General features: G+C 43.6%; 1 protein-coding gene across 1 annotated transcript; it reads left to right on the top strand.

Moving 5' to 3' along the window:
• The first annotated feature begins 4516 nt into the window (after positions 1–4516).
• On the top strand, positions 4517–11607 carry dpt (dermatopontin). The gene is made up of 4 exons (XM_030727606.1): positions 4517–4866; positions 9016–9141; positions 9574–9681; positions 9815–11607. The coding sequence occupies exons 1-4, from the start codon at positions 4598–4600 to the stop codon at positions 9879–9881; spliced, it is 570 nt and encodes a 189-aa protein (XP_030583466.1). The 5' UTR covers positions 4517–4597; the 3' UTR covers positions 9882–11607.
• Positions 11608–27519: the final 15912 nt, after the last annotated feature.

The following is a 27519-nucleotide window of genomic DNA, read 5'->3' as shown; positions in this document are numbered from 1 at the left end:
GTCACCTGATCCAGCCCTAACTATAAGCTTGATCATAAAGGAAAGTTTGAAGCCTAATCTTAAAAATAGAGAGGGTGTCTGTCTCCTGAATCCAAGCTGGGAGCTGGTTCCACAGAAGAGGGGCCTGAAAGCTGAAGGCTCTGCCTCCCATTCTACTCTTAAGTATCCTAGGAACCACAAGTAAGCCAGCAGTCTGAGAGTGAAGTGCTCTGTTGGGGTGATATGGGACTATGAGGTCTTTGAGATAAGATGGGGCCTGATTATTCAAGACCTTGTAGGTGAGGAGAAGGATTTTAAATTCTATTCTAGATTTAACAGGGAGCCAATGAAGAGAAGCCAATATGGGAGAAATCTGCTCTCTCTTTCTAGTCCCTGTCAGTACTCTAGCTGCAGCTGCTAAGGAGTCATATCTGGTGTGTGGATTCACTTTATATTTAAAAACGCTCCAAACCTGTGAAAAAGTCTTAAAACTAAAACTAATAACTGGCTGTGCCACCAAGAACAATCATGAATTAAATCATGAGTTTAATTTCGCTGCCACACTCAGGCCTGATCCCTACCAGAGCTGCTGAACTAAGAAACCCCCATTAATGGAACCTGTCTGACAAAGTGAAGCAGGCTCAGGGATCTCAGAAAGCAGCACGGTGAGAGCCGTTATCCACACATGCAGAAAACCTGGAGCAGTGGGAACCTTCTCAGGAGCGACTGGCTACCAAAATTACTCCAGGAGAACATCGAGGATTCATCCAGGAGGTCAGAGAAGAACCCAGAACAGCATCTAAAGAACTGCAGGCCTCACTTGGCTCAGCTAAGGTCAGAGTTCATGATTCAACAATCAGACAGAGGCTGGGAAAAAACGGCCTCCGTGGGAGAGCTGCGAGGAGAAAACCACTGCTGACCAACAAGAACACAAAGGCTCGTCTCACATCTGCCCACAAACATCTGGATGATCCCCGAGACTTCTGGGAAAATATTCTGCAGACTGACGAGACAGAAGCTGAACTTTCTGGAAGGTTTGAGTCCCGTTTGAGTCTGCATGAACTAACAGAGGGTTTCATAAAGAGAACATCAGACCAACAGTCAGACATGGAGGTGGGAGTGTGATGGTCTGGGGCTGCTGTGCTGTCAGTGATGGAACCATGAACTCTGCTACCAGAAGATCCTGAAGGAGGACGTCCAACCATCAGTTCATGCTCTGAAGCTCAAGAGCACTCGGGTTATGTAGCAGGACGATGATCCAAAGGACACCAGCAAGTCCACCTCAAATCTGCAAAGAAGATTTGGGCCAAAGTTCCTCCACAGAGATGAGAAAGACTCACAAACTTTTGATTTAGGGAGCAGTTACTTTCGCACACAGGGCAGGTAGGTTTGGATAACTTTGTTCCATTAATAAATTAAATCATCATTTAAAAACAGTATTTTGTATGATATGAAAGGTCCCCCATATATACCTTCCATATGTCCCTCGCCCTTTATATTCCAGTACTCAGTATTTCTGGCACACTCATCCTTTAGCAAAGGCTCAAGAGTTTACCCCCATGCCCATTTTGAATAATCATGTGACAAATAATGAATTCATATGAGTCTGATATTAAGATAAAATGAACCCAGTCTTCAAAAGTCTTTTGGTTCGTATTAATTAATGTGAAATTTGCAAAAAGCAACATGTCATGACCTTTGATAGTGTGAAAGACCTAAAAATGCTGCACTGAACCCTTTCATATCGTCTTGTGAGAGTTCATTTTTACTGGAACATAAAATAAACAAGCACGACCAGAAGCAGCACCTGCAGCAGTGATTCTCACACCACACGCCATAAATAATCCGAGCACATTTTCTGACGGCAGATTACCGTTTCACAGGAACAGGAGAGGCTGTGGAAAATTTTAAGAACTGTCATTTAATGAAGAAACACTGCACCGACAGAGCAGCCATGTCCCCTGCTGTGATCTCGCTCCAATGTGACTTTTTTATGGTGTTAAATGCTAAATAAAACTAGACCTGCTCCTCTCACTTCCCTCAAACCATCAGTGTCCCCAAAATAAGACATTAGTTAATTAGACTTAAGTAACAGGTCATGAATGTAGACTCAGGCAGGGGTAATTTCCTCTGGGACTATTTTCTTGGCGTGGTAGTGCAAATTCACAGCACAGCACTGAGTATGTGGGAGTGACTCACAGTTAACTGCAGCGCCCTTGTTTATGTCACCCACAGCACCTCCTCCTGGGTCACTGAAGCTCATTTTACAAGTTTCTAGTGTTTCATTTCCACACAGTAAATTTAGTAAGTATCGAACCTCCACGTGGTGGTCGAAGCAGTCTAAGGCTAAAGGCTGTATATAAAAGATGGAAGCACGTCCACTGGTTTGTCGTTTGTTTTGAAACTTCAGTTTTAGCCTATTTCAATCCTGAGCCTCTTTCTGCAGCCCTGAAACATTTCTAGAACTTAACCTGCAAAGTTGGTGAACCACAGCTATTAATCTGGATATTATTATTACATTATAGTGATGTGTGCCGCCCCCTGCAAGCTCTCTCCAGGTCGCTCCCTCACCTGAACCACACGGAGTATTACTGTTTTTATTTTTCAGTAAGAAATGATCACACCCCCACACGTTGGGTGGGAGGAGGGGGTGGGTGGGTCTTCTCACAACCCAGTTTCTTGCACCCTGCCTGGGGTGTGGACTGGCTAGTTGTTCGGGGCTGGTTGGCTGCTTCCCTGGGTTGCCGCTAGCTCTGTGCTGGTACCCGCTCCCACACACTAGGGGACATGTATGGAATCCGTGTGTGTGTGTGTGTGCCTGTGTGTGTGTGCGTGTGTGTGTGTGTGTGTGTGTGTGTGTGTGTGCGAGTGTGTGTGTGTGTGTGTGTGTGCGAGTGTGTGTGTGTGTGTGTGTGTGTGTGTGTGTGTGTGTGTGTGTGTGGACAGCTGGGCCTGGGTCTGTGGCTTGCTGAGCCTTGGCACCTGTGGGACACGGTTGTGGAGGGGCGGGAGTTACCCCTCCCTACCACCCCACGCTGCTCCCCACTGATCGTCACTGCCACTCCTGGGGTGTGGGTGCCCGTATGTCCCGGGGTATGTGGCCGGATGTCTTGGCGTGGTTTCTGACCCGCTCCCTTGGCGGCTGTGGCCTGGGGGTGGCTTGGGCCTCCTTGGCGTTGGGGGGGGCGGGGCTCTGGTGTCGGGCGGTTCTCGGAGCTTGGGGCCTCGGGGTCCGCATGCTCGACTCGTGCTGGGGGTGCCGGCCTGCGGGGGGGGGGGGGGGGGGGGGGGGCTGCTCATTGCCTCTGGCTCTCTGGACTCTTGCCCTTTGGCCGTGGGGGCTTCGTCTAGGGTCTCCCTCCTTCCTCCTCTGGGGTGTGCACTCGGTTGCCATCAGGATGTGTGGCTTCAGGTCTTCTGAGCTCCTAGTGGGCTGTGGATGGCCTGGGTCCCCTGGGTCCTTTCCTATTTGCCTCTGGATCGCGGGGGGCATGGTTGCAGTTCTTACCCTCATTGAGCACATTCCATGACAGAGGCTCATTCACACATTACTGCAAACAGTGTGTGTGTGTGTGTGTGTGTATATGCATTTGTATAGACATGTGAATGTGTGTATGTATGTATATCTGAGTATTTTTCTTTCCTTTCTCTCCTTTCTCTCTTTTGTCTCCCCCCCTCATTTTTTTGTTTGCCTTTTTTTCTTTCTTTCTCCCCTTTTCTCTATCCCTTTCCTTATTGCCTGTCAGGCCTGGCATGAATAACTAAATAAATAAAAAAATACAAACATTAGCAAGAACAGCCTATAGAAAACTTATAGAGCTGTTTTTATAAAAGCAAATATGTTTGGTACATCATTGCATTCGGATCATCATTCCGATTGCAAATACAGCCAGACATGACAGGCTTTAAAAAAAAAAAAAAAGAAATGATCACATTACAATGAAAGGATGAAGCACAAAGTTAAACTTTAGGCCTTAATATGACTACCATATCAAATTAAACTGGCTGTAAACATGTTTATTTGCTGTAAAGTTGGACATGTTAGTGTGGGAGCCTGTGGAGACTGGGTCACTGCAGAGCCTCTGGTGGACATTATTGGACCTGCAGTTTTTTTCCACTGTTAGGATGGATTCTTTTATGAATCTGAAAAAAAAGGCCGAATGGCAGATCGTCTTATAGGCGTTTGTCACATCTAAGAAAAATACACAGCATGTTTTTCATGCTCATGATAACAACACTAATACACAGAGATTGCTCAGTAACATCAAAATATTCAGATGCTGCAAAGCTTTCAAAATAAAAGTTGGTTTTGGACAAAATAGGACATCAAATAATTAAGATGATCACACCCTGCACATTTAGATGGCCAACATGTGACTGCATTCTCCAGAGGATCAGTGCTGTCTTTTAAGGTAAACCCTCCTCTGCACTGAGGCTTTGTGAAGGATGTGTCTCAAAGTCCACCTTAAAATGAAGTGAGGTACTTGTGGATTTGTCCTGCCAGCAGCAAATTACACATCACTCCTGGATACAAAACATCTGGACAGCAAAAAGGCTCGGAGGAGTATAAGCTGAGGCAGATGTGAGGAAGTGCAGCAGATGGACTGATCTCCTCATCATGAATCCAGCTCTGGTGCTGTTGGCGTTGCTGGCCTCAGTGGCGGCTCAGTCTCACGACCATTATGACATGGGCTGGGTCAATGGATATCGCCAGGGATTCAACTTCCAGTGTCCCCACGGTGAAGTTATCGTTGCCATCAGGAGCTACTTCAGTGAGACGGATGGCTCTGACCGCCTGTGGTCATTTGAGTGCCAGCCCACCCCTGAGGGTCTGGGGGAGCCCAGTGACTGCTGGTGGGATGACATCAACCGTACTGGGATGGAGTGGTGGGTCCGCTTGTCTTAATATCTTTAACTTCTTTAACTTGTTTTGTACCAACTTATATCCATTTGTTAGACTTTTACAGCTGTGGGCTGAGGCATGTTGGAGGACATGCATGTTCAGGGTTTATGGTTAAATCAGAAAGTGTGATTAATGTTCAAGAAGCTGCCTGTAAATTTGGATCATAGCAGTGGTTTCATTTAAATGATGCACAGAAGTCAATCTGCTGAACCGATGCTCTTTATAATCTCTCTGCAAACTGCATTACACTGAATGTAACAGGACACAGCCTGATATGCAGTGAGTGATAGCAGTAGGTTAGAAATACACTGAAAGGATGATCCGAAATGGGAATGAGCAGAAAAACCTTGTTTTTCCTCATTGCAGCAGCTGTGAACACACTTAGATTTGTTCTTTCATGTAAAAATGATGATGCAAGTGACACATCTCATGTGTTACTCGCCTGATAATGATCACCAGGCTGTAAACCGTTGGTTATTGCTCCAATCAACAGGATCAAAACTATACACAGATTTATTTCCCTTGACTCTGGCTCATCCTTTCCTTGGCAGCATGCCAAAAGCCACTATGACTGGGTGGATGACATACAGAAGAAAAAACTCCTGAATGGACTTCACAGGTTTAAATTCCCATGTTATTACCTAAAGGTGGAATTAAAGGTGGAAATTCAGGTGTAAACAATGTTAGTGCTAAACCAGAGGACCAGATATGATCCTCATTAGGAGCTGTCATTTTCATGTCCAACTGGAACACAGAGGCACCGCTGAGAGCTAGAAATGGCCCAAATTTATGAGCAAAAGGATCAGTGTGGATGTTCCCCCAGGAGCCACAATGAGGTTTAACATCCAGACATCCATGAAGAAGAGGACCTGCGAGGTTTAGCCGAGTTAGAAGTTAGCTGGCTAGTTTCTAAAGGTGAAGCTAAGTTCTGACTGAAGGATTTCTAAAAACTCAAACAGCACTGTGGTTGGTAAACACATTAGCACAGAGACATGGAGGATGAAACTGCTCTCAGTGAAAGGTCACATCGAGGGACCCAGTGGGCAGAGACAATGACCATCACATGACAGGAAGAAGACAAAAACGGACCACACTTCATCCACGAGAACGTCTGAGAGGATCCATCTACAGCAAGAGGTTATTATTAATCTGCCGCTGCAGTTTGGCTTACTCGCTGAGGCTCAGCTTCACGTCCACACTGAAAAGGATTCGAATATTCTTTATTAGTTGGCTGTGTACCACAGACCTTCAAGGTGGCTGTAATTAAACCTCTACTTAAAAAGCCATCACTGACCCAGCTGTCTTAGCTAATTATAGGCCAATCTCCAACCTTCCATGTCTCTCAAAGACTCTTGAAAGAGTAGTTGTAAAACAGCTCACTGATCATCTGCAGAGGAACGGTTTATATGAAGAGTTTCAGTCAGGTTTCAGAATTCATCACAGTACAGAAACAGCGTTAGTGAAGGTTACCAATGATCTTCTCACAGCCTCTGACAGTGGACTCATCTCTGTTCATGTCCTGTTGGACCTCAGTGCAGCTTTGATACTGTTGATCATAACATTTTATTACAGAGATTAGAGCATACTATAGGTATTAAAAGCACTGCATCAATTTTCATTGTTATGCAGATGATACTCAGCTTTACCTATCAATGAAGCCAGATGACAAACATCAATGAGTTAAGCTGCAGGAATGTCTTAAAGATATTAAGGCCTGGATGACCTCTAATTTCCTGCTTCTAAATTCAGATCAAACTGAAATTCTTGTTCTCAGCCCCACAAATCTTAGAAACATGGTGTCAAACCAGATACTTACTCTGGATGGCATTACTTTGGCCTCCAGTAACACTGTGAGAAATCTTGGAGTCATTTTTGACCAGGATATGTCCTTCAATGCACATATTAAACAAATATGTAGGACCGCTTTTTTGCATTTGCACAATATTTCTAAAATTAGAAACATCCTTTCTCAGAGTGATGCTGAAAAGCTAATTCATGCATTTATTACTTCTAGGCTGGACTATTGTAATTCATTATTATCAGGCTGTCCTAAAAGCTCCCTGAAAAGCCTTCAGCTGATCCAAAATGCTGCAGCTAGAGTACTGACAGGGACTAGAAAGAGAGAGCAGATTTCTCCCATATTGGCTTCTCTTCATTGGCTCCCTGTTAAATCTAGAATAGAATTTAAAATCCTTCTCCTCACATACAAGGTCTTGAATAATCAGGCACCATCTTATCTCAAAGACCTCATAGTACCATATCACCCCAACAGAGCACTTCGCTCTCAGCCTGCTGGCTTACTTGTGGTTCCTCGGATACTTAAGAGTAGAATGGGAGGCAGAGCCTTCAGCTTTCAGGCCCCTCTTCTGTGGAACCAGCTCCCAGCTTGGATTCAGGACACAGACACCCTCTCTATTTTTAAGATTAGGCTTAAAACTTTCCTTTATGATCAAGCTTATAGTTAGGGCTGGATCAGGTGACCCTGAACCCTCCCTTAGTTATGCTGCTATAGGCCTAGGCTGCTGGGGGGTTCACATAATGCACTGTTTCTTCTCATTCACCTTATTTACTTTGTTTATACTCCACTCTGCATTTAATCATTAATTGATATTAATCTCTGGCTCTCTTCCACAGCATGTCTTTCTCTCCCCTCAGCCCAACCGGTCGCGGCAGATGACTGCCCCTCCCTGAGCCTGGTTCTGCTGGAGGTTTCTTCCTGTTAAAGGGAGTTTTTCCTTCCCACTGTCACCAAGTGCTGCTCATAGGGGGTCGTTCTGACTGTTGGGTTTTCTCTGTCGTATTGTAGGGTCTTTACCCACAATACAAAGCGCCTTGAGGCGACTGTTGTGATTTGGCGCTATATAAATAAAATTGAATTGAATTGAATATTTGTGAGCCCATAGGCTGAACTTACACTGAGCTTTTTAAACCTTATAGACTTTCCATAAAATAACAGAGCTGATAAAAAGCTGGAGAGACCGAGTTGATGACTGAACAGTTTCTGGTGTCTGAAGCAAAGAACTGAAGCACATTGAATCCAAGCGAGACGTAGCGATCGGAAACTGCTGAACTTCAGAGTCCTGTTAGGACTGAAAGGTTTCAGTTATGACAGAAACCACAACATAAACATGGGCCCCTGCTCTTCCTCAGCTTTATTTACTCAGACATTTCTGACATTTTAAACAGATGCAACCAGCAAAGCATCATTTTAAATGCTCATTATTGAATTACTTTTTAAGCTGAAGGGATTTGGACCTATAAACATGTCACAGAGTCAGGATGTAATAACTTTCCGGTGCTGTCAGACTTTCCACATATTTGTCCTCCTGTTATTTTCATGAAGCATTTCATTCTGTTCTGGTGTCTCATTCAGAGGAACATATCCAGGTTCTCCTGGGTCTGTATGAATCACTATCTCACAGCAGAACAGCCACATATGTCTTCAGCTGAAACAGTAAAAAGGGCTGTGTCCTGCATTTTATAGGCCACAAGTCTGAATATTTCCCTCAACTTTTCATAAAAAACAAAACTGCATGAAACATGCTCAGGCAGTAAGAATCAGCTGCAGAAAGAGAAGAGTCAAGTGAGCCCATTCTAACCTCACATATTTCTGACTAACTATCAGCTTCACTGAACGGTTGATCTAATTAAAGGACTTGGGTCAACCTTTAGAAAACCTGTTTGGATCTGTGATTCAACCTGCTGTTTACTCAGAGACGTCAGGCTGCAATTCCCCTGCAAACACACCGCTCAGCTCTTTCAGAGGACTCTTTCTGGTTTGGTTTAGATTTATTTCAGGTTGAGCTTGGCTACACCCATCCCACTGATTAGTCTGCAAACACTGTGAAGGCTTTTTACCGCAGCCTCGCCTCTGTCTGAGTTACACCGGGTAGGACATTAAACTGCCCCTGCTGGACCAAAGGGCTGAAGGCTGAGTCCACGTTGCCACGACGAACGTCTGGGCATGCTGCGTCCCCCCGCTGCTCAGCCTCGGATGTGTTATGGTGACAGGAAAGTGTATGGTCTTCCCACCAAACTGTGTGAATGTGTCTCGACTAAACTGTCTCTCAGTGATTTACATCAGAAGTGTAACTGCTGGAAACTCACTTGATGACTTTTCTGTGTCGTTGCAGGACTTCAACATGCACCCGTAATGGCCTGGTAGCTGGTGTCCAGAGCAAGTACTTTGAGTCCACTCTTGACCGGGAATGGCAGTTTTACTGTTGCTACTACAAACGCCGCTGCCCCTACTCCTGCATGTAGGTCCTCAGATTTGATCTTATTGACCCTGACGCTGAGTCGCAGGATGGATAAAACTCTCACAGCTGTCTGTTAAAGCCATTACACAGTTAGCATAGAGTTTACACCTGCCTCTCACAGACTTCTACACAGCTGGATGACTTTTTGAGCCAGAGGAGTCGCCCCCTGCTGGCCACTAGAAAGAATCCAGGTTTAGGGGTCCTTTAGCGTTTCATCGACCTAGCTTACATACCCTCTGTGAATGTAACATGGTGCTTAGTTGGCTTTAGAGATGCTGACAGAGCTCAGCTGGCTGTTTGCGCTCACGTTTCGTTTCTCTATTAAGATAAACTGTTTCCTGGCTGTCAGGTAGATATGAGAGTGGTATCAATCCTTTTGCTTATATCTCTGCAAAAAAGACTGATCACCAAATGGTTAATGAAATTCCACAGGAAGACCACTGACATTCCTGAATACTACAGAGAAGAGGGAGAGATGGTTGTCCCGAGTTATGGCTACTTCATCCGAGGTGCCCAGACCACCTTCAGCGGAGTGCTAAGGTTGGTCAATAACCTAGGAATCAGACCTATGGGATCAGAATTTATTGGCACATCAGATGAGAAGCTGAGGAAACAATAAAACTTTGTTAATTTATGATTGTTCAACTCATGAGATGTTCTTTGTCTGTTTCAGAGATCGGCAGTGGAAGTACATCCTGTGCAGAATGACAGACTTTGACTGTGACTTTGAGAATTTATAGGCATGTGAGGAGTTTTTTATTGATGCATAAACATTTTTAATACATATTCACATCTACATTTAAAGGTGACCTATTATGCTTTTCATTTTATCCTGTCATATATCTCCTGTTCCAGTGGTTGGTGCTCATATTAAACATGGCCAAAGTTACAAGTAATCCCTATGAGCCAAACACTTAAACATACGCGTGTCTGTCACTTCGGGCCGCACGTTTCAAACTCCAGCCAGTCAAATGACATCAGTTCAGATGCTGCAGATAGTGAATTTTAAAGGGAGAGATGCTGCCTAACCCTCAACTTCAAAACAGAGGAGAAGTTGATCACTGTGAGGAGCACAAAAACTTAGTAGCTTAGCTCATCCTGCTAGTCGACACTCTGTTAGCTTGTGACTGGTTGTTGTTGCTATGATGACTGCACCAGCAAAGTTACCCTGCTCAGATACCAACATTTTTTGGTCTATTTTTGGCTTTCACTGATGCCAAAGTGAGTACATGCTCTAATATGATGATCTCAGGCACACAGCCACACCTCCCTGCTCCTCAGACCTTCTGTTTGGGAGGAGCGGCCAATCAGAAAAACCACTGGCTTAAGGGGAGGCAGCCTGGCCTCAGGGCAAAACATGCAACCGTCACAAAAAGCAGCGTATTTGTTCATGTTTGTGGACACAGATTGGCCCATTTTGTTGGTTTCTTGCTTGGGGACAGCAGGTCTTGAAACTAATGCATTTCTACAGGAAGTACTGGATGTTTCAAGACTCTCAGAGCTGAGGCGTCACCCCGACAACCGAGGAAACTGAAATGACGACCCACCTTTAATCCAATCCATGACCTGCACCTAACCAAGCAGGTCATTAAAATGTGTGGAAATCACTGCCAGTCATTTAAACTAGATTAAAAGCAGAACAAATGTCAGTTAGTAAGAAAACAAGGGGCTGCACCAGGGTCCAGTATAAGAATAAATAAGGATTATTTTTGAACTGTCTGAAATAATCCAAGGATGTCCTGGAAGTGTACAAGAATAAAATATGAAGCTGGAAATGAGTTTAATAGGTCTCCTTTAAAAATATTACTCACAAGTGAAGCGGTTTGTGTTTTCATCCACATATGTTTTTATTTTAAATAAACTGATCCACCACAGGCCTGAGAAATGTGCCTTTATATTCACTGTTTCTGTTAGTCTAGCATGAAGAATGACTCATATCGTATAAACAGCTAAAATGAACATCTCCGTGGTGGGTCTCCAGGGATTTGAGCTCCATCGGGTTCTTTGGACAGCTTTAACCGTTTTTTTATTTGGTTGTTGGATGAAGTGGAAGTCCGTTGGCAGCACGTCAGAGCGGCTCCTCCAAAACAAACTGAATTATTTGATACTCTGTTAATGGAAAACACAGCTCATCAGGCTCTCCTCCAAGATCTCCCGAGCACGTGGCCTTCATGCATTCAGGGAGCTGACTGGGATCTTCTCCTGGTAGTAATGCAGAGAGCAGTCATGTTGGGAGTAATGAGAGGTTCTTTCTGAGTCGCTGGCAAAACAAGATTTGCATGCAATGAATCAGGTCCCATCTGCTTCCTCTGTCCATTCTTTATTAAAGTCCAGCTTGGCAATTATATAGTGTACTTAAATCCATGTAACCGTGCTGTGTGAAAACCTGGATTAAACACGTCATTTATTTAATGTGAAACTGTGTTGTGTTCAGTTTTAGGCTCAAATAAAAGCAGTTATTTTATATGATGCAGCAGTTTCTGTGCAATAATATACACCAACGACAGAAGAACATTCCAGCTGGGATCCTTTCCAAATATTCCATATGTTCCAGTTGGTGTGGCAGTTGTAGGTGTGTATGCCCCGCTGGCTCTCAGCAGCATCGACCAATGGAGCTGCCTTTAAGTCACATGACTGAGCTGAACCTGTAAAGTCCCTGCTGCTGCCTGTAAAGCTGATTAGTGAACAAACATCGTGTTTGTTTCTTTTGTGTGACGTTTATTCTCGATGAAAACGTGTCGTTAATCTGACGCACAAACGTTTACCCTTGCATTCAAACAGCTGTTTGGAAAGAGAGAAAATAAAGAGCTAATCTTATCTGATTTTTTAAGATGCTTTAATACATCGTTTAGTTGAACTTCTACAAATTTCAGGACAGCAGAGGTCCACATAAAGGTTTCAGGGCTGAAAAACACATTTAAGCTCTGTTAGAAACTGCACCCAGATCAGTTTTACACCCACTGCAGGAGCCACAGTCTACATGACAGCTGGGCGGACGTCAGCTGCAGATGTTTTGGAGCTCCGTGCAAACATTTTTATGTTCTTGGATTTCATTTAACCATGATTGAATCCTGTATGACGTATTGTTTGAACTTTTATGAAATCTTTCCTCTAATACTTCTAACAGCAGAGCAGGAGACTGACAGGCAAATACAGCAGCAGCCACTTTGTCCTCGTTCTCATTTCTTTACCAGCTGGACTCTCCAAATCTGTCCAAACTTCATGGAGCGAGTTAGCTGAAGGTCACAGGGGTCGCTGCGCTGTCTTGAAAAGAGCTGGGGATCGTGCCAGCAGCTTTCAGAGCTGTTTGTTTATGGCAGCTGCTGTCTCCGAGCACAAGCCAAGCGCTGCGGCCTATCGCAGCTGTCCCCTGAGCCAGCGGCCGGTGGAGAGCCACACGCCTGCAGAGGCCTCCTGCCCTCAGAGACCTGCTGTCCCTGTGGTGGACGTCTCCTTCCTGAACTGGAAAAGACTGGAGATATACTGCCTGGCTTCCTCCTCTCCACCCACCAACACGGCCAGATGAATAACGATCCTTTCAAAACAATATTCACACTGACTGTAATTAAAGTTTATGGGAGGAGCCACAGAGCTATTAAAGTCTCCTTACTGCAATCAGTTTTTGGATAATCTATAGTTAGACAGCATATAATTAAGAACTAAGTATGCATTTAAGGCAGAAAAGCACAGAAGGATTTCAGTTGTGATGAAAGTCTGATTCTGTTTTGGACAAAAGCCTCGACTTTCCAAAGCTCCGAATGTGTCCGAGCTCCCTTTGATGACCACACCTGTGGGTGTGAGTCTAGATTTATAGTCTGTAATATGGTAATGTGTTACATGTAAGAACATTACATAAAAGATGAAAGGAAACAGCTGGACCCGTCAGTCCACAGTGAGGTTATTGTGATCGACTAAACCTAAACTTAGAACTTGAGTTTGGGGAAAAAACATTTCAGTGATTTCTGCATTTCCTGCTTAAACCGTGCTGGGCTAAAGTCTTCAGTTATGGCCAGCTTAGTGCAGACCTTAGTGCACTGATGTCTGTGACACTGATCTGAGCTTCATAAATCCTCACAAATACCACCTGTTTACAGAAAAGGCCTAAACTAAAATACTGTTAACAATAAAAGTGAACTGAAACTAGCAAGAGCACCGTGGAAACACTGAACTGTAATAACTGAAGTTCTGCTTATTTCCTGTCACATTCCTCCTGCTTTTTGTTTTCGGGGGTGGGGGGTGCTTACGTTTCTATAATGATCCCTGTGACTCAAACCTCAGACTGCCATAAACACTGTATTTCACACAGTGTTTCTACTCTTGGCTCTGTATGATGTCATTGAGATGGCTGTCTCAGGAACACTGCACCTGACTTGTCGATCATTCCTCGGTCCCAGTGAATAAAAAGATACCTTTGTCATCACACAGCATAAGAAGGAACACAGGAATCAGTAATAAATCAATGGCACAGTTAAAACAGTGATTAACTGGAGCAGTTCATGTGATGTGACGTCAGGGAGCTCTGACAATCATACAATGAGGCAACAAAGAAAAGAGAAAAACTGAGGGCTTAAATACACACACTAGGTAATCAGGACAAGTGGAAACAACAGGGAACCACAGGTGAAACAAATGAAACTAATAACACAGAGGAACACGAGACTGTCAAAATAAAACAGGAAGTAACCTAACAAGGTACAAGTGCAGACTTGACACCACATGAGACACATGGGGAAACAGACACAAGAGCCACCACAACAAGCGCAAGGGAGGGACACAAGGGGAAAATACAGGGAGAACTAAACTGTAACTAAACCGGGGGTGGCTGTAGCTCAGGAGGTAGAGCAGGTCAACTACTGACTGGAAGGTTGGTGGTTTGATTCTTGGGCAAGAAATTGCTCTCCAATGCAAGTGTTGGAGTGTGAATGTTAAATAATAAAAGCACTTAGCTTAGTTACACATGGAAGTGCTTGCGTGAACGTGTTGTATAAGCGCTTTGAGTGCTCAGACAGAGGAGAAAAGCACTATATAAGAACTAGTCCATTTACCATTTAAAGCTATGGGAAGAAAACAACAGGGAACTAAATACAAAAGGGCCAAAACAGACACGGGGAAGACAAAAATGAAGGGAAACCAGAATAAAGTACAAATAACTTTAACCAAAAACAGAACACAAAAACACAAAAACTGTGTCTAAACTGTAAGAAAAACTAAAACAACAAAAAATATAGCAAAAGCAGAACTGCACAAATGGAACTCAAAACACTGGGCCACCAGCCCAGGGCCATGAAGAATGGTGCGCCCTGTGTGAACTGTCTGTCCAACAACTACTCAGGTTTAAGTCCTGAGTTTTGGAGATATGTTTTCCTGGCAGAGTGTAAAGCTGGGCAAACATCATTCAGCGCTGGCTTCTTCTAGACTGAGAAAGCTGATGCCCAGCACGCTGCATGTTAGCTGAGAATGAGCTGAAAAAGGAGGAATTATACCTCATTTCATGTTAAGTCCAGCAAACCTCTCGTATCGCAGACTGTATTAGTATTCCAGCACTCAGGAGTTATAACTGATGAATCGCTTTAACATCTCACATTCAGAAACTGGTGAAAAACTCTACTTTAGAAGCAGGTATTATCCATCCTGTGAGGCCAGAAAGAGAAAGGAGACTTGTTGGTTCCACTTTCAGGTTTGGGGGCATTAAAGGACCTGAGGTAGTTCATTCAAATGACTGAACATCTTGGATGTTTTTGAGTTTCACTTTTAATCTTCTGTAAAATGTAAATAAAAGCAGGATTCAATGATTTGTAAATCTCAGAAACCTCAATTTTAACTACTCAATGCTTAAACTGAGGAAATGTTCCATTTTCAGACAAATCTGAGCTCATGTTGAGTTTGATGGCAGCAACACATCTCTAAGCTGTCACGGGGCCATAATTCTAGCTGTGACATCAGTCTGTAAACATCTGGAACTGAGGAGTGCAGCTGCTGGACTTTGGGAGCAGTCCTGGGTCTGCTTTATTTTTGTTTCATTTGTGTTTGGTCAGAAGTCTGGACTGCAGGCAGGTTCAGCACCCGGACTCTGCTACGAAGCCGTGCTGCAGGCATAGCTGCAGGATGCAGTTTAGCATCGTCCTGCTGAAAGATGAAGGCCTTCCCTGAAGGAGACGTCTCTGGATGGGAGCACATGCTGCTCTGAAACCAGCTCTGATGGAGCCTTTCCAGAAGTGCCAGCTGCACATCTGGAAACAGCCAGATGGTCTCTCTGTTCTTTAGTCCACGTTTGGATCCATCTGACCTCAGAATAGTTTCCACTTTGGCTCGGTCCATTTTAAAGAGCTTTGAAGAAGACGGCGCTGATTCTGGATCAGGTTCACATGTGGCTTATTTCTTCTTTAAGCTGCATGTGTGGATGGCACGCTGAGCCCGTACAGTGGGACAGGATCAGGTCTGCTTGTAGATCACAGGTTTCCAGCCTCATCCCTGCTCAGTCACACTTCTCTGAATCTTCTGATGATATTATTACTGTATATGATGAGAAATTCAAAGTCTTCACAATTTTACACAAAGGAACATTATTGTGAAATCCACAGTTTGTAGACTGTTCTTTGCAGATTGATGAACCTCTGCCTCTCTAAGCTGCTCCTTTTAGACCCGATGGTGTTGCTGACCTGCTGCCAGTGAAGCTGGTTAATTAGAAAATGTTCCTCCAGCTGTTTCTCGTTAGTACCACAGACTTTTCCAGCCTTTTATTGCCCCATTCCAACTTTTATGAGATGTGTTGCTGTCATCAAATTCAAAACAAGTTCATATTTTTCATGAAATAATAAACTGTTTCCGTTTAAACGTTTCATATGTTTCTATGTTCTACTGTGAATAAAATCTGGTTTAATGAGATTTACAAACTGTTGCATTCTTTACATTTTACACAGTGTCCCAGCTTTATTGGAATTGGGTCTGATTTTTTAGTTTATGCCTGCAGGACCCTCTCACAAAGGAGATTTTTAATCTACAGTTCCTCTAAAACGGCAGTAAAGAAGTGAGGCGCTCTGGGAGTGTGCGAGCCCCGTGCAGCGCTGGCCTGTTAGTTTCAGGGAGCCTCTGCTCTCACTCCAGGGCAAAAACAGCTGGGTAACCACAACACTGAACGAACCACCACTTATCTGAGATCATCGCGTGAGTTCACTGCATCTGTGCAGTGAAAGGGTCAAAAATATTGATCCCTGTGAATTCTGCATCGATCTAAAATGCATGGTGCAATAAATTCTGCTTACAGTGCTCAGAGGATTTAAAATGGCATTTGAGAAAAATAAATAAACAAGAAGAACCTTTTCTGGAAACATCCTCCTTAGTGTGGATATCAGGAATTTTAATAGGGACTGTTTCTTTTGGAGAAAATGACTTTTTTAACCACGAGTGCTGCAGAACCAGATACCACTGTGGCTGAGTAAGAACATATGGTTTCTGTATTTGCTGGTTTGGTTAAATGCTGGATTTTGGTCCTTTGAGAAGGTTTAATTTGTTTTGTTCACACTGACATTAAATGAACCACAATCTGAGTCAGCAACTTTAAAGATGCAGCATTAAGGAAGAAACTGGGACAAACAACAAAAATGTGTTTACTTCTTGTTTCTTTCACTTCACAGCAAAACTGGACAAACTCACCGGGTTAGATATCAGATGAAAAACAAGATGATCACCCCACAGAATCCTCTGGCTTTACTATTAAACTGACCCGTCAGCCACAACATTAGGGCGAAGTGCCCGATGCCGTCGCAGCGCTGTGGTTTTCTTGGGAAAATTTGGTCCTAGCGTTCTCGTTGATGTTCGTACCTGCTGCCACAGACTGTACATCCCAGGACAGACACTGCAGAGGTCCAAGCACTGTCCACATTTCCAAAGGGTAAGAGCCGTCTGTGTTAGCAGCAGTGCTCAATACAACGGACAGGTGGATCGGTGTCGCAGTTTCAGCAGTGTGCTGTGTAGAGACACCTGTCAGCAGCCTGTCCGCTGTGCAGACTTATTTCCAAGGAAAAAAAAGGCAAAAACAGTGATCTATGCAGGGAGGTTTGCAAAGTGCTGAATAAACACAATGATGGCAATAGCTGAAACACAAAAGAAGCAGCACAGTCTTTATTCAGCAGAGAGCAGGAGAATGATCAAACCAGGGTTAACAGGTAAATATGTTATTACTGACTTAGTTCTTTAAGAGAGTGAAGACGACCTTATTGGACTGCTATCAGTGTAATGGGATACTCAGGATACTCTGTCGGACATTACAATAGAAGTACACAACCTTGTTGAGCAGAACGTGGATAATAGTTGATAAAAGTCAGCAAACTGATGCACTAATGCTGGTTAAAGCTGGTTTAGCTGTATGGCCACTGCATCCCAGATTTTTGGAGCGAGAAGCGACTGTATTTGAATGATGAGGTGGAGTGCTCGATTATCAGCCAGCTGCAGCCATTGACTGCATCACACAGACACAGATACCTGCTAAATTAGCACTAAGCAACAACCAAACCAAATCCCAGAATTTCACTCAGCAAACTGGAGCTCTGCCTTCTTGGATGGTCTGTTAGTCCAATGAAGCCACAGCAGCCATATTATTGGTCAGATAATTGCATTAAAAATGCTCCAAAAGGCTCCAACAACACAAACATGGTCCAGAAGTCCATTTCAGGGACTATCAGGCTGTAAACATGTTCATTCCTGCTGTAAATTTGGAGTCTATGAGGACTGACTCACTGCTGGAGCCTCTGCTGGACATTAGAGGAACTGCAGCTCTGGGCACTTTCACGCTGGCTGCTTGATCAGATGCGTCTGTGCAGAAATGTTTTATTGGTCATAAATTCAGTTTTTTTCGATTTAAGAGGACAGCTGTGTTTTTCTTTGTTTCTCTTGAAATCTGTTACCTTACTATATCTGCAGATACAGAAGCTGTACAGACAGGGTTAACAGGTGTGTCCTCTGCCATCAGTTCATAAAGTCATATTTCTCTACTAATGCCTCAGTGGGAAGAAAAATGAAGAGTGAGCTGATGGGAATCCTCTGCTTCCCGCCTGCTGGGAAAGCTTCTTTGCATTGAGGAGGGAGCTCTGTGCTGGTGTTTATTCAGTCAGCTCGTGATCACAATATTCCGGTGTCGGATAATAAAACCTGGCTGACTCACTTTTTCCCCCCCTGGATCTGCACAGCTAAAAAGTGTGTGATGTCGGAAGGCAGCCAACGCATTGTGGGAACACGAGGTGTAAGGTGAGCTCAGTGACCCACTGGCTCCGAGCCTTCGCTCTGGTTTCTCACTTTCTCTGCTTGCAGCGCACCTCCAGACAAAAGCATCATTATTGCTCTTGGATTCTCTCACCAGTGAAACGCAGAGTTAATGAGCTGCTTTATGAGCAGTGATGTGGAGAGCTGAATGGATCCATGATGAGTAACCAGGGATCTGCTGTTGACAGTGATTCAGACTCTTAGCGGGAAATGTTACACCACAGTGTTTCCAGGGGTGGTTCTGTCTCTCTCATTAGCTGCCATGAGTTTGTGACTGCATCCCCTGGAAGCTGAGAATGAAACAGGGCAAGGTCTTTGTTTTTAAGAGGCGTCAGACCGTACGCTGTGTTTTCATTGTGCATCCCTGCGGGTGAAAGGTCAAAGCTGTGGGTGTAAAAGATGTCAGTGCATTAATCTGTCTGTTGTCCAGAGGCCCAGAACAAGAGAAAAGGAGGATTGACGGTACTGGGTTACACAAAGCAGGTTTTTCTCACACCACGGAGCATGTGTTTGTGCCTCGGGTGGAACCCGACCGTGCTACAGAGTTTAGATTCTCTCCAGGAGTTTCTCAGGATATAGAAGATACAGGTACAGAGCAGCGCTCACAGAACACATCACCATGGCATCTTTTCCTGTATTTTTCCATTAATCATATAAACACATGTTCCAGGTTAACAGTCAAATCTGTAAACTCCTTTTTTTATAATCAGTAACAAATTTATAAGACAAACACACACAAGTATATTACTCTCCCCCCTTCCCCTCAGCAGATGACCCCCCCTCCCTGAGCCTGGTTCTGCTGGAGGTTTCTTCCTGTTAAAGGGAGTTTTTCCTTCCCACTGTCACCAAGTGCTGCTCATCTGTATTATTGTAGGGTCTTTACCTATTTAGTGCAGGTGGGTTTGTGTTCTCCAGGGTGTGCTCAGGCAAATGTGTGATGTTCGATACCACAGATTTCCTTTCTGATCCAATACTGAGTAAAATTTAAGCTGGTATCGGCGATACTGATCCGATACCAATACTTTGCGCAAAAATCTTAAATTAAATAAAATCACAGGGCAAAACAAATGACAGGGTTATTCAACACTGACTGCTTAGTATTATTTAGATTGAACTATATGGAGTCTCTCCAAATAGCCTAAAATACCGGAATACAAACACTTGATCTTATAACACTGGGTGGCACAAATTAAAATTGCCAGTAAAAGATTTTAATAAATAAATGCCACAATAATTGCATGTTTTTCTGTACACCCCTATTTTAAAATGATCCTTTAACAAATAACACAAAGTAGACTGATAATAAATGAGCTATATTTTATTGGTAAAATTTTATTTTTTTATTCATCTTTTCTAGTGTATATATTTTTATATTTCACCATAGCAGTTTTTATCACAATTGCTCTGTATTATTTAATGACACCTTTTAAAGCACTTTCAGTTATCTTACACTTTAGGAAAGCTTACTTGAATAAATCTCAGCTTATTTTTACCTCTGTGAGATTATCTCACGTAGGCATGATACAAATATTACTCCAAGCTGAAATCATGCAGCTGTGTGTTGAAGCATGTGTTTATTTCATGATGTACAAATGGTAAATGGACTAGTTCTTATATAGCACTCTGAGCACTCATACAACACATTTACCCACTCACACCCGCATTTCCATGAGTAACTAATCTGTGCTTACTGTTTAACATTCACACACATTCACACTCCAACACTTGTGTCGGAGAGCAAGTTGGGGTTCAGTATCTTGCCCAAGGATACTTTGGCACACAGACTGGAGCAGCCAGGAATTGAACCGCTGACCTTCCGATCAGTAGGTGACCTGCCCTAACAGCAGCACCTGACATCTGGCTCTCCTCCTCGGTCCGCGTCATCATGTATGCCTCGTATTCTGTATTGTGGTGTATTTTGAGGTGTTTAATGAGATTTGTTGTGTTGCCACATCTTCTCGCTGTTTTCCCACAAACAGTTTGTGTCTTGGCTACTTGTGGAGCTGAAATAGCTCCACACGTGACCATGTGCCATTGTGTCTGTTTTTTGAATGAGTGAGCATTACGTCCTTACGCATTACACACTTATCAAGCGGAAGAAAAAGTAGTTCCCATCAACCCTGTCTCATTTAGGCAGGATCTCAATAATTTAGTTACTTTCTAACGAGTTCTTGATAAGATACGTTGTCTCAAATGACAGAAATATTGAAAGTATCGATACTTGGATTAGAGAATCGATTTTAAAGCATAAAGGTATGGTATCGGAAGTATCGATATTTCAGTATTGATCCGAACATCACTAGTCCCTGGGGATCTGAACACTATTTAAAAGTCATGGGAGAGGCCAAGGAGGAAATTGGTGGGGTCATTCCTCACATGCAGAGTCAGGTGAGGAGACTGATGTCACCCTGACTGAGTCTGACATGATGGTGGTGAGGAGAGACTGAAGGTGAAGCTTCTGCTTTACCAGTCGGTGCATTTCAACCCTCACCTTGGTTGTAATCTCTGGGTAATAACCAAAAGAATGGGGTCATGGAAAACACAGGGAGCCAGACAAGACCTGATAAACCTTCAGTTTCCAGCTCTCCTAATGTAAGGCAAAGATATACAGACAGAAGTGTGACATTCCTAACTTAGATACAGAGGAACAACTGGGAAATAATGTGCTCTCTCACTTAGAGTAGCTTACCTCATAGTTATGGCTTTGAAAATTCAGTATGTAATGTATAATTCACTGAATTTGACTTCTGGACCATGTTTGTGCCTTTTGGAGCATTTTTAATGCAATTATCTGACAAATAATATGGCTGCTGTGCAGTTAAATGTATCCAAGGACTATCTAAGAAGTCTGTGTTCTAGTTTGGGTGAGAATTTAATTTAGATATTAACAGGATGCACTGCAGCCATACTTAAGAATAATGGCTTTTTAGTTAACGACAGTAAATATGAGCTCAGATTTGTGATGTTGAAGAAGTCCTCAGAGAATTAATGAATGTTTACTTCATCTGAGAGTGGAAAAATGTTCAACAGCGACAACCAAACATCGAATGGCCGTTCACGCGGGTAACAGGGGCGCTTGTAATGGTAAGTGCAGGTAACTCCAGTAGACCACACAAACAGAGAAAATGCTGTTACAGAAAGTGGGCAGTACCTATGAGTGATCCCATGTGAGCACATGAATAGACCCTTTTACAGCCTACGATGCGCATTTTGGCAACGGAAGTGAACTGCTGCTCCATTCAAATCAATAAGAACAAGGAGACTGTGCAGTGTTTATATGTGATATCAGCATCAAAATGTCTGCTGTTGGGTGCTTGGTTGTCAGAATTTCTACTTTACTGGACTGATGTTGTACCGAATCCCACGGGATCACAGCTGTTTGAGAGAAAACGGAGGCGTCTGTGGTTGCAAGCTATCAAATGTACTGATAAAACTTGGACTGAGGACACGATCAGAAATGCTCACGTTTTATATCAGGTATATTTATCTTCCGTTGTTTACACCGGGATGTCAGGTATCTAACGTAAACAGTATTAGCTGGTAGGCTATCTGGCTTTTAAACTGTGGCTGGCTATTTACAGGTGAGGCTTCGCTGGACTCAAAGAGTCCTGATTTTTAAATTATATTTCATCGCACTATAGATTACAAAATGCAGTGTGTAACGTTTGGGTTGTGTTTGGTGGTGAAGAGGAGGCGGCAAACATACTTAGCAGACAGTCAAAAACGCACAACCACACGTACTGGGAATTCCACAGTGTTTAATAAACACTCTTCACCAACCTTATAAAGCCCGGTTGAACGGCTGCTGCATTATCATACATGAAGTAAGCAGAGTTCATACAACCCGTAACATTACTAAAAAAATAGAGGTCCGTCTCGATGCATACGTCCATCTGCCAAAACGTTTCTCCCACGCTCTCTACAGAGGAGCGGTGGCGCACACTTGTGACATCACTAACAAAAGCTTAGACTGTCGTAAAGAGACCACACAATTACGACTGTTAAAGTGCCAGTCAAAAGTCTGAGCAGACACATGTGAGTGTTGAGTGTGTCTCACAGTGTGACTGGAACTATCTATATATATTTTCCATTGTAAATCAATAATATCTGCAGCTGGAAAACTCTTAGCAAGCTAGAAAAGCAGTTTGACGAAGTACTCATGCTGTCATGCAGGTACAGTTCACTGTGAGGACGTAGCTCTCTGACTTGTTTACAATGACCTGAGCCTCAGACACAGCGCTCCTGTTTCCTTGTCTTTGACTTGGAAGAACTTCTGCCTTCAAGACACAAAACTCAGAGTCTGTGTCAGGATATATGATGTTCGGTACACGGCTGCAAACAACATAATTGTTCTCATCCAGTGAGTTGTATGCGCAGAAACTTCTCCCCGGTGTATTCGCTGGGTTTCTCCACCAAATACACGTACTCCAGCATGTGCACTGAGCATAAGCACATCTTTGAATATGAATCCATTTCTGACCATAAGTGAACAGGCTTTGGTAAATTGGTAAATAAATTGCTCATATAGGAGGCTTTTATGGATGATTCTATGATTCACTATGAAGCTCAGGAAGTTAAGAGCCATAAGAGCCATGAAGTGGCTGATTAACAGAAGAAGAGGGTCCATTAGCACATGCAGATTACATGGAAGCTTCTAGTACAAGAGAAAAGACTGAATTAAAGACTCAGTGTGGAGGTCATCTGTGCTGTCAGGGTGAAACAAACAGGAAGAGCTGCTGGGCTGCCCAAAGCAAACAAAATCATCCTGTAATTCAACAAAATCTTTTTATTTTGTTTATTCAGAAATAAGGTGTCTTACTTTTAGCTTTAAAGGGGCAGCTAGCTAGATTTTGTTTTTAAAAATGTATAAAATGAACTTAATGTGATGCAATAACACTTGAAACAAGCATCTGAGACCATAGATTCATCAGAAAAGTATCAGAGTGAGCAGGAGGCTCATTTTCTCAGACTTCTTTCAGCTAGTGTTATGGGGTAAACTGTGCCACCCTGTGGTGGCTTGGGGGTATTTGAAAAAGACGTACCTAAGAAACGGCAGCCCCGTTGTTGTATAGGTGTTGCGTTCATTAAACAGCTATGCCGACGCTCACCTTCTGGCTCTCTGTGCTTAGCATTATGCACACAACAGCTAGTTCCTTTCAGCTGCTCCCTTAGTCACTAGGGGGCGCCACAGTGGGTTGCTCCGCATGTTTGGTCTGGCAGAGTTTTTACGCTGGATGTTGTTCCTGATGCAATCCCAAAGGGATTTGTATCCTGGTAATCTTTTGTTTATTAGGCAAAAGTGTAAACTGCTACACTGTGGAGCCACTCGATACATCCATTTCCTTCTGCTCATCCAAATCAGGGTCACAGGGGGGCGGAGCCTATCCCCAAAAAGCGGGAATGTGTATGTTATGAAGTGCCACTCATGTTAGCTTAGTCCGTAAAAATGCTCTACTTAGTTTACAATCTGTTGCCAAGTGACTGATGATGACGTTGGTGGACGGATGGTGACAAATTTTACCCACAACACACCTGGAGAAAATATCGGTGATCCACTTGAAAATTTCCGTCATGCAGCACAACATTTTATTCAATATTTTACACCTACTACATCACTAAAGTCAGTCAGTCTTATAAAGTTTTTAGCAACCATGACTCAATAAAAAACATGATTGATGGGTGATGTAAAGAAGGCTATTCCTTTGGCCGTATACCGTGCTCATGTGGATACACTCAGGAGAGGGCCCACCTTGTCCAGCTCTCCTTGGACGTGATAGAGACCTGGCTACCTGAAACCTTAACCTCTCTCCCATCTGGGCCCCCTCTACGTCGGGGGCGTGCCATCCTCCCAGCCCCTCCAGAAGCTCCGCCCCTGCTCGCATCTGTTCAATAAACACATGACACAGTAGCACATTAAAAACATAAGAGCCTCATCCAGTGCTGGAGATGCCCGGATCTGGAAACAGGTCATCGCTTATGTCATCAGCCACGGTCAACCTGGAGCTGAGCTTTGATATTGCCACCATCTTTGTGTTTTGATGAGCACACCACTATAATGCTGATGTCTGACTCTGAATCTGAGACCTGAAACGAGTGCCTGAGGCCATAAACCCATCAGGAAAAGTGTTTCCTGAGAGCAGAGACAGAGGCTGTTTCCCCACAGACGTCTATACAAATCACAAGTATTTTTGCAGCCCCCTGCTGGCCATGAGAAATAATGCAGGTTTATGACTTCACTTTGAAGAGGTGGAAGTTCCATACATAACATAAAAGAAACATCACAATGAAAATATACTATATAACTAGAAGCACTCAGAGAGCGCAAACCTCCGCCAAGGCCATAGGGTCACTGACGCTGTAATACGTGTATCTAAATACTATGAAATAATCTTTCATCTTTCCCAGACAACAATAACCCCCCCATCCCGCAATAGTGAAGAATCCTTAAAAAAATTCCTGGATCCAGATCATGATCCGAATAACCGCCAAAATTTAATCACTTCTTCCTCTTGTCATTTCCAACCACTCCACAAAATTTCATCAAAATCCGTTGATAACTTTTGGAGTAATCCTGCTGACAGACAAACAAACCAATGCGACCGAAAACATAACCTCCTTGGGGAGGTAAATATAACTTTAATGCTGTATCGGCGTTTGAATTGAGCTACATGTTCTCAGTTGTGTGGTGTGCATCATTGCTTTGGAGTCGAGGCTCGTTGCAGTCCTTCACCTGAGGGTCTTGAGCATAATGCTGCCTGCTACCATTTTTGGGGTCAGGGTTAACTTAAACTTTGACTCCTTTGGTCACACGCCTGTCGCTGCCTGCAGCTCAAAAACTGAGGTGAAAGAGAAACGCGTACAGCTCGGAGCAGGTGCTGAATGCTCGACTCATCGGGCTGCGCTGTGTCCTGGCAGACTTTCTGCTGCTCGGGATTGTGGGTCAGAATGAGCAGAAAGTCACACTGGCTGAAATGCGGACAGCAGGACATCCTGCTATTTTGGGCATGTATTTAACACACCATGCATCTGGACACATTAAATCTAACTGATGTGGAAGTTTATTGGAGCTCACACACATATATGAAAGAAAGCTTTGACCCAACAAAGCACCTGGAGCTGATTTTTTTACCTTCCTGCTCTGAGTCATGGCTGCCTTTGCCTTCATACCAGCAAACCTGCATCATGCCAAACAATGCCTCAGGAGAGGAAATTAAAGGTGGAGCCAAGAGGCTGAAGAGGAAGTGACAAGATGTGCGAAGCAAGAATGATGAAGCAAACAGAGACAGCTCTGTTGTTTCCCTGTGAAGGTTTCATATCTCACATTCAGCTGGGTGGAGCAGACAAATGTCACGTGACAGAAACACACCAACAGGATGCAGATGATCATATTTTTTGCCCCCAGAGCTCAGACAAACACTCGGCTACACGTGTTGAGACATCTGCCAACAGCAACTGAAAATCAACATGTCCAATGTCTGACTCACAAATCAGCACTGCATGGGAAATGAAGCAAGATGGGAAGAAACAGCAGAACTTGTGACTCTTTGATTCTTTAAAAACACCAAGAATATTTACGTTTTCTTTACAAAGACGCAGTAAAAACTGAGTCCTGTCCAGAAAAGACCAAACATTAGGTTTGGTAAGTGGCGCGTGATGAGCAACAACTTAGTGTTGCTGTGTCCCCTCCCCCATCGGTCCAGTGTAAGTGTAAAAATGTGAAGCTGGCTGTGGTGACGCGCTGGAATGATTAATTCCTTTCTATATAAGACAGTGAATGCAACAGCGCCCCCTGTGGTCTGCAGGCCCTGCAGTCCGCAAGTAGTCAGTAACTGAGGAGAAACAATTAATCTAATTATTATATTTGGTAAATTTCATATCCACAAATGTAAATTTTCTTCATCTTCACCCTTTTTTACAGTTCTGGTTAAGGAAATAGAATTGTGCTTATCCTCTATTTACAAGAGTACAAACAAAAAAGCTATAAACACTTATGAATGCTGCAAGTCACTGACTGTTTTTAATTTATTGTAATCTTTATAATATCTGCTTTTTGTTTTTGTGCCAATGTTCAGAAGCCTATACCCCTGTGTTCTGTTCCTCATTCTATCCTTGTTTTTCCTTTTGTCAACAAGTTGTGTCTTTAATAAAAAAAAAAGGTAACTGAGGAGAAACAGGACTGAGATGTTTGTGTGCTTCACTTTCATCTGTGCTTGGGGGGATTCGAACCCTCGGCTCCTGATTTCACTGCAGTCAGGACCAGAAGAAGCAGACAGAGTGTTTTGGAGCTGCTGCAGACTCAGACGTGCATGCAAATGTTTCCCACTGTGAGTTCGTCAGTCTGCTGCTGCCACGCTCCACAGCTTTCAGAGGACCTGGCCCTGCTGTGTTTCTATGTTTCACAGTGACCGAGAGCAGGGTGGCTTCTCACTGAAGAGGCTCCAAATGTTACTGCACAGTTTTATTGAATGTATTTTGTAGGTAACAGATGAGGATGAGTTACAACACCCAAAACATTAAGTAAAGCAGATTAAAGGGGCTCAATAAGTAATAAAATCACATCTTAATACAAGACAACAAAAACAACAAATATAAACACTTCAATAAAGTTAAAGAGACTTTTTCTCAGGAACCTTTCCCCCTGCACCATGGAGAGCATCCTGAGTGGGGGTGTCAGCACCTGGATGGGATTTCATGGCCCTTCAAAGGTGGTTCGTCCAGCTGAGCGGCCCATCAGAACCACCCTCCCCGACCTGCAGGACATTTACACCGAGCAGGGCGGGTTCAGGGTGCCTCTGAGTTTTTACCCACAAAGCCTCCGTCTGCTCAGCTCGGAGCCCCAAACTGACGCAGCGTTAGGGGGCTTCGGTTTTTATGTTTTTAATCTTGTGAGCTGTGATGTGCGAATTGCTTATTTTTCTTCATATATTTTTACTATCAGCTGCAGCTGTGCATAACTGCGCATGTGCAAAATGAACCTCATCTTATTAGTGCTCTCCTTCTGCCCACACGGTCTCCACCCTACCTGCTCCTCTGGATGTTGACCCCGGCCACCGTCTCTCCCTCCACCTCCCTCTCACTCACGCGGGTATTCTATTCTGCTTCTACTGACTTTCATTCTTC

The sequence above is a fragment of the Archocentrus centrarchus genome, chromosome 4, assembly GCF_007364275.1.
Source record: "Archocentrus centrarchus isolate MPI-CPG fArcCen1 chromosome 4, fArcCen1, whole genome shotgun sequence".
NCBI classification, from domain to species: Eukaryota; Metazoa; Chordata; class Actinopteri; order Cichliformes; family Cichlidae; genus Archocentrus; species Archocentrus centrarchus.
The sequence above is the reverse complement of the archived record's forward strand: the minus strand, read 5'-3'. Positions and strand labels throughout refer to the sequence as shown.

Coding starts and splice junctions, on each gene's coding strand:
- dpt (XM_030727606.1), top strand. CDS start 4,598: ATGAATCCAGCTCTGGTGCTGTTGGCGTTGCTGGCCTCAGTGGCGGCT. Junction 4,867..9,015: donor AACCGTACTGGGATGGAGTG/GTGGGTCCGCTT, acceptor GTGTCGTTGCAG/GACTTCAACATGCACCCGTA. Junction 9,142..9,573: donor CGCTGCCCCTACTCCTGCAT/GTAGGTCCTCAG, acceptor GAAATTCCACAG/GAAGACCACTGACATTCCTG.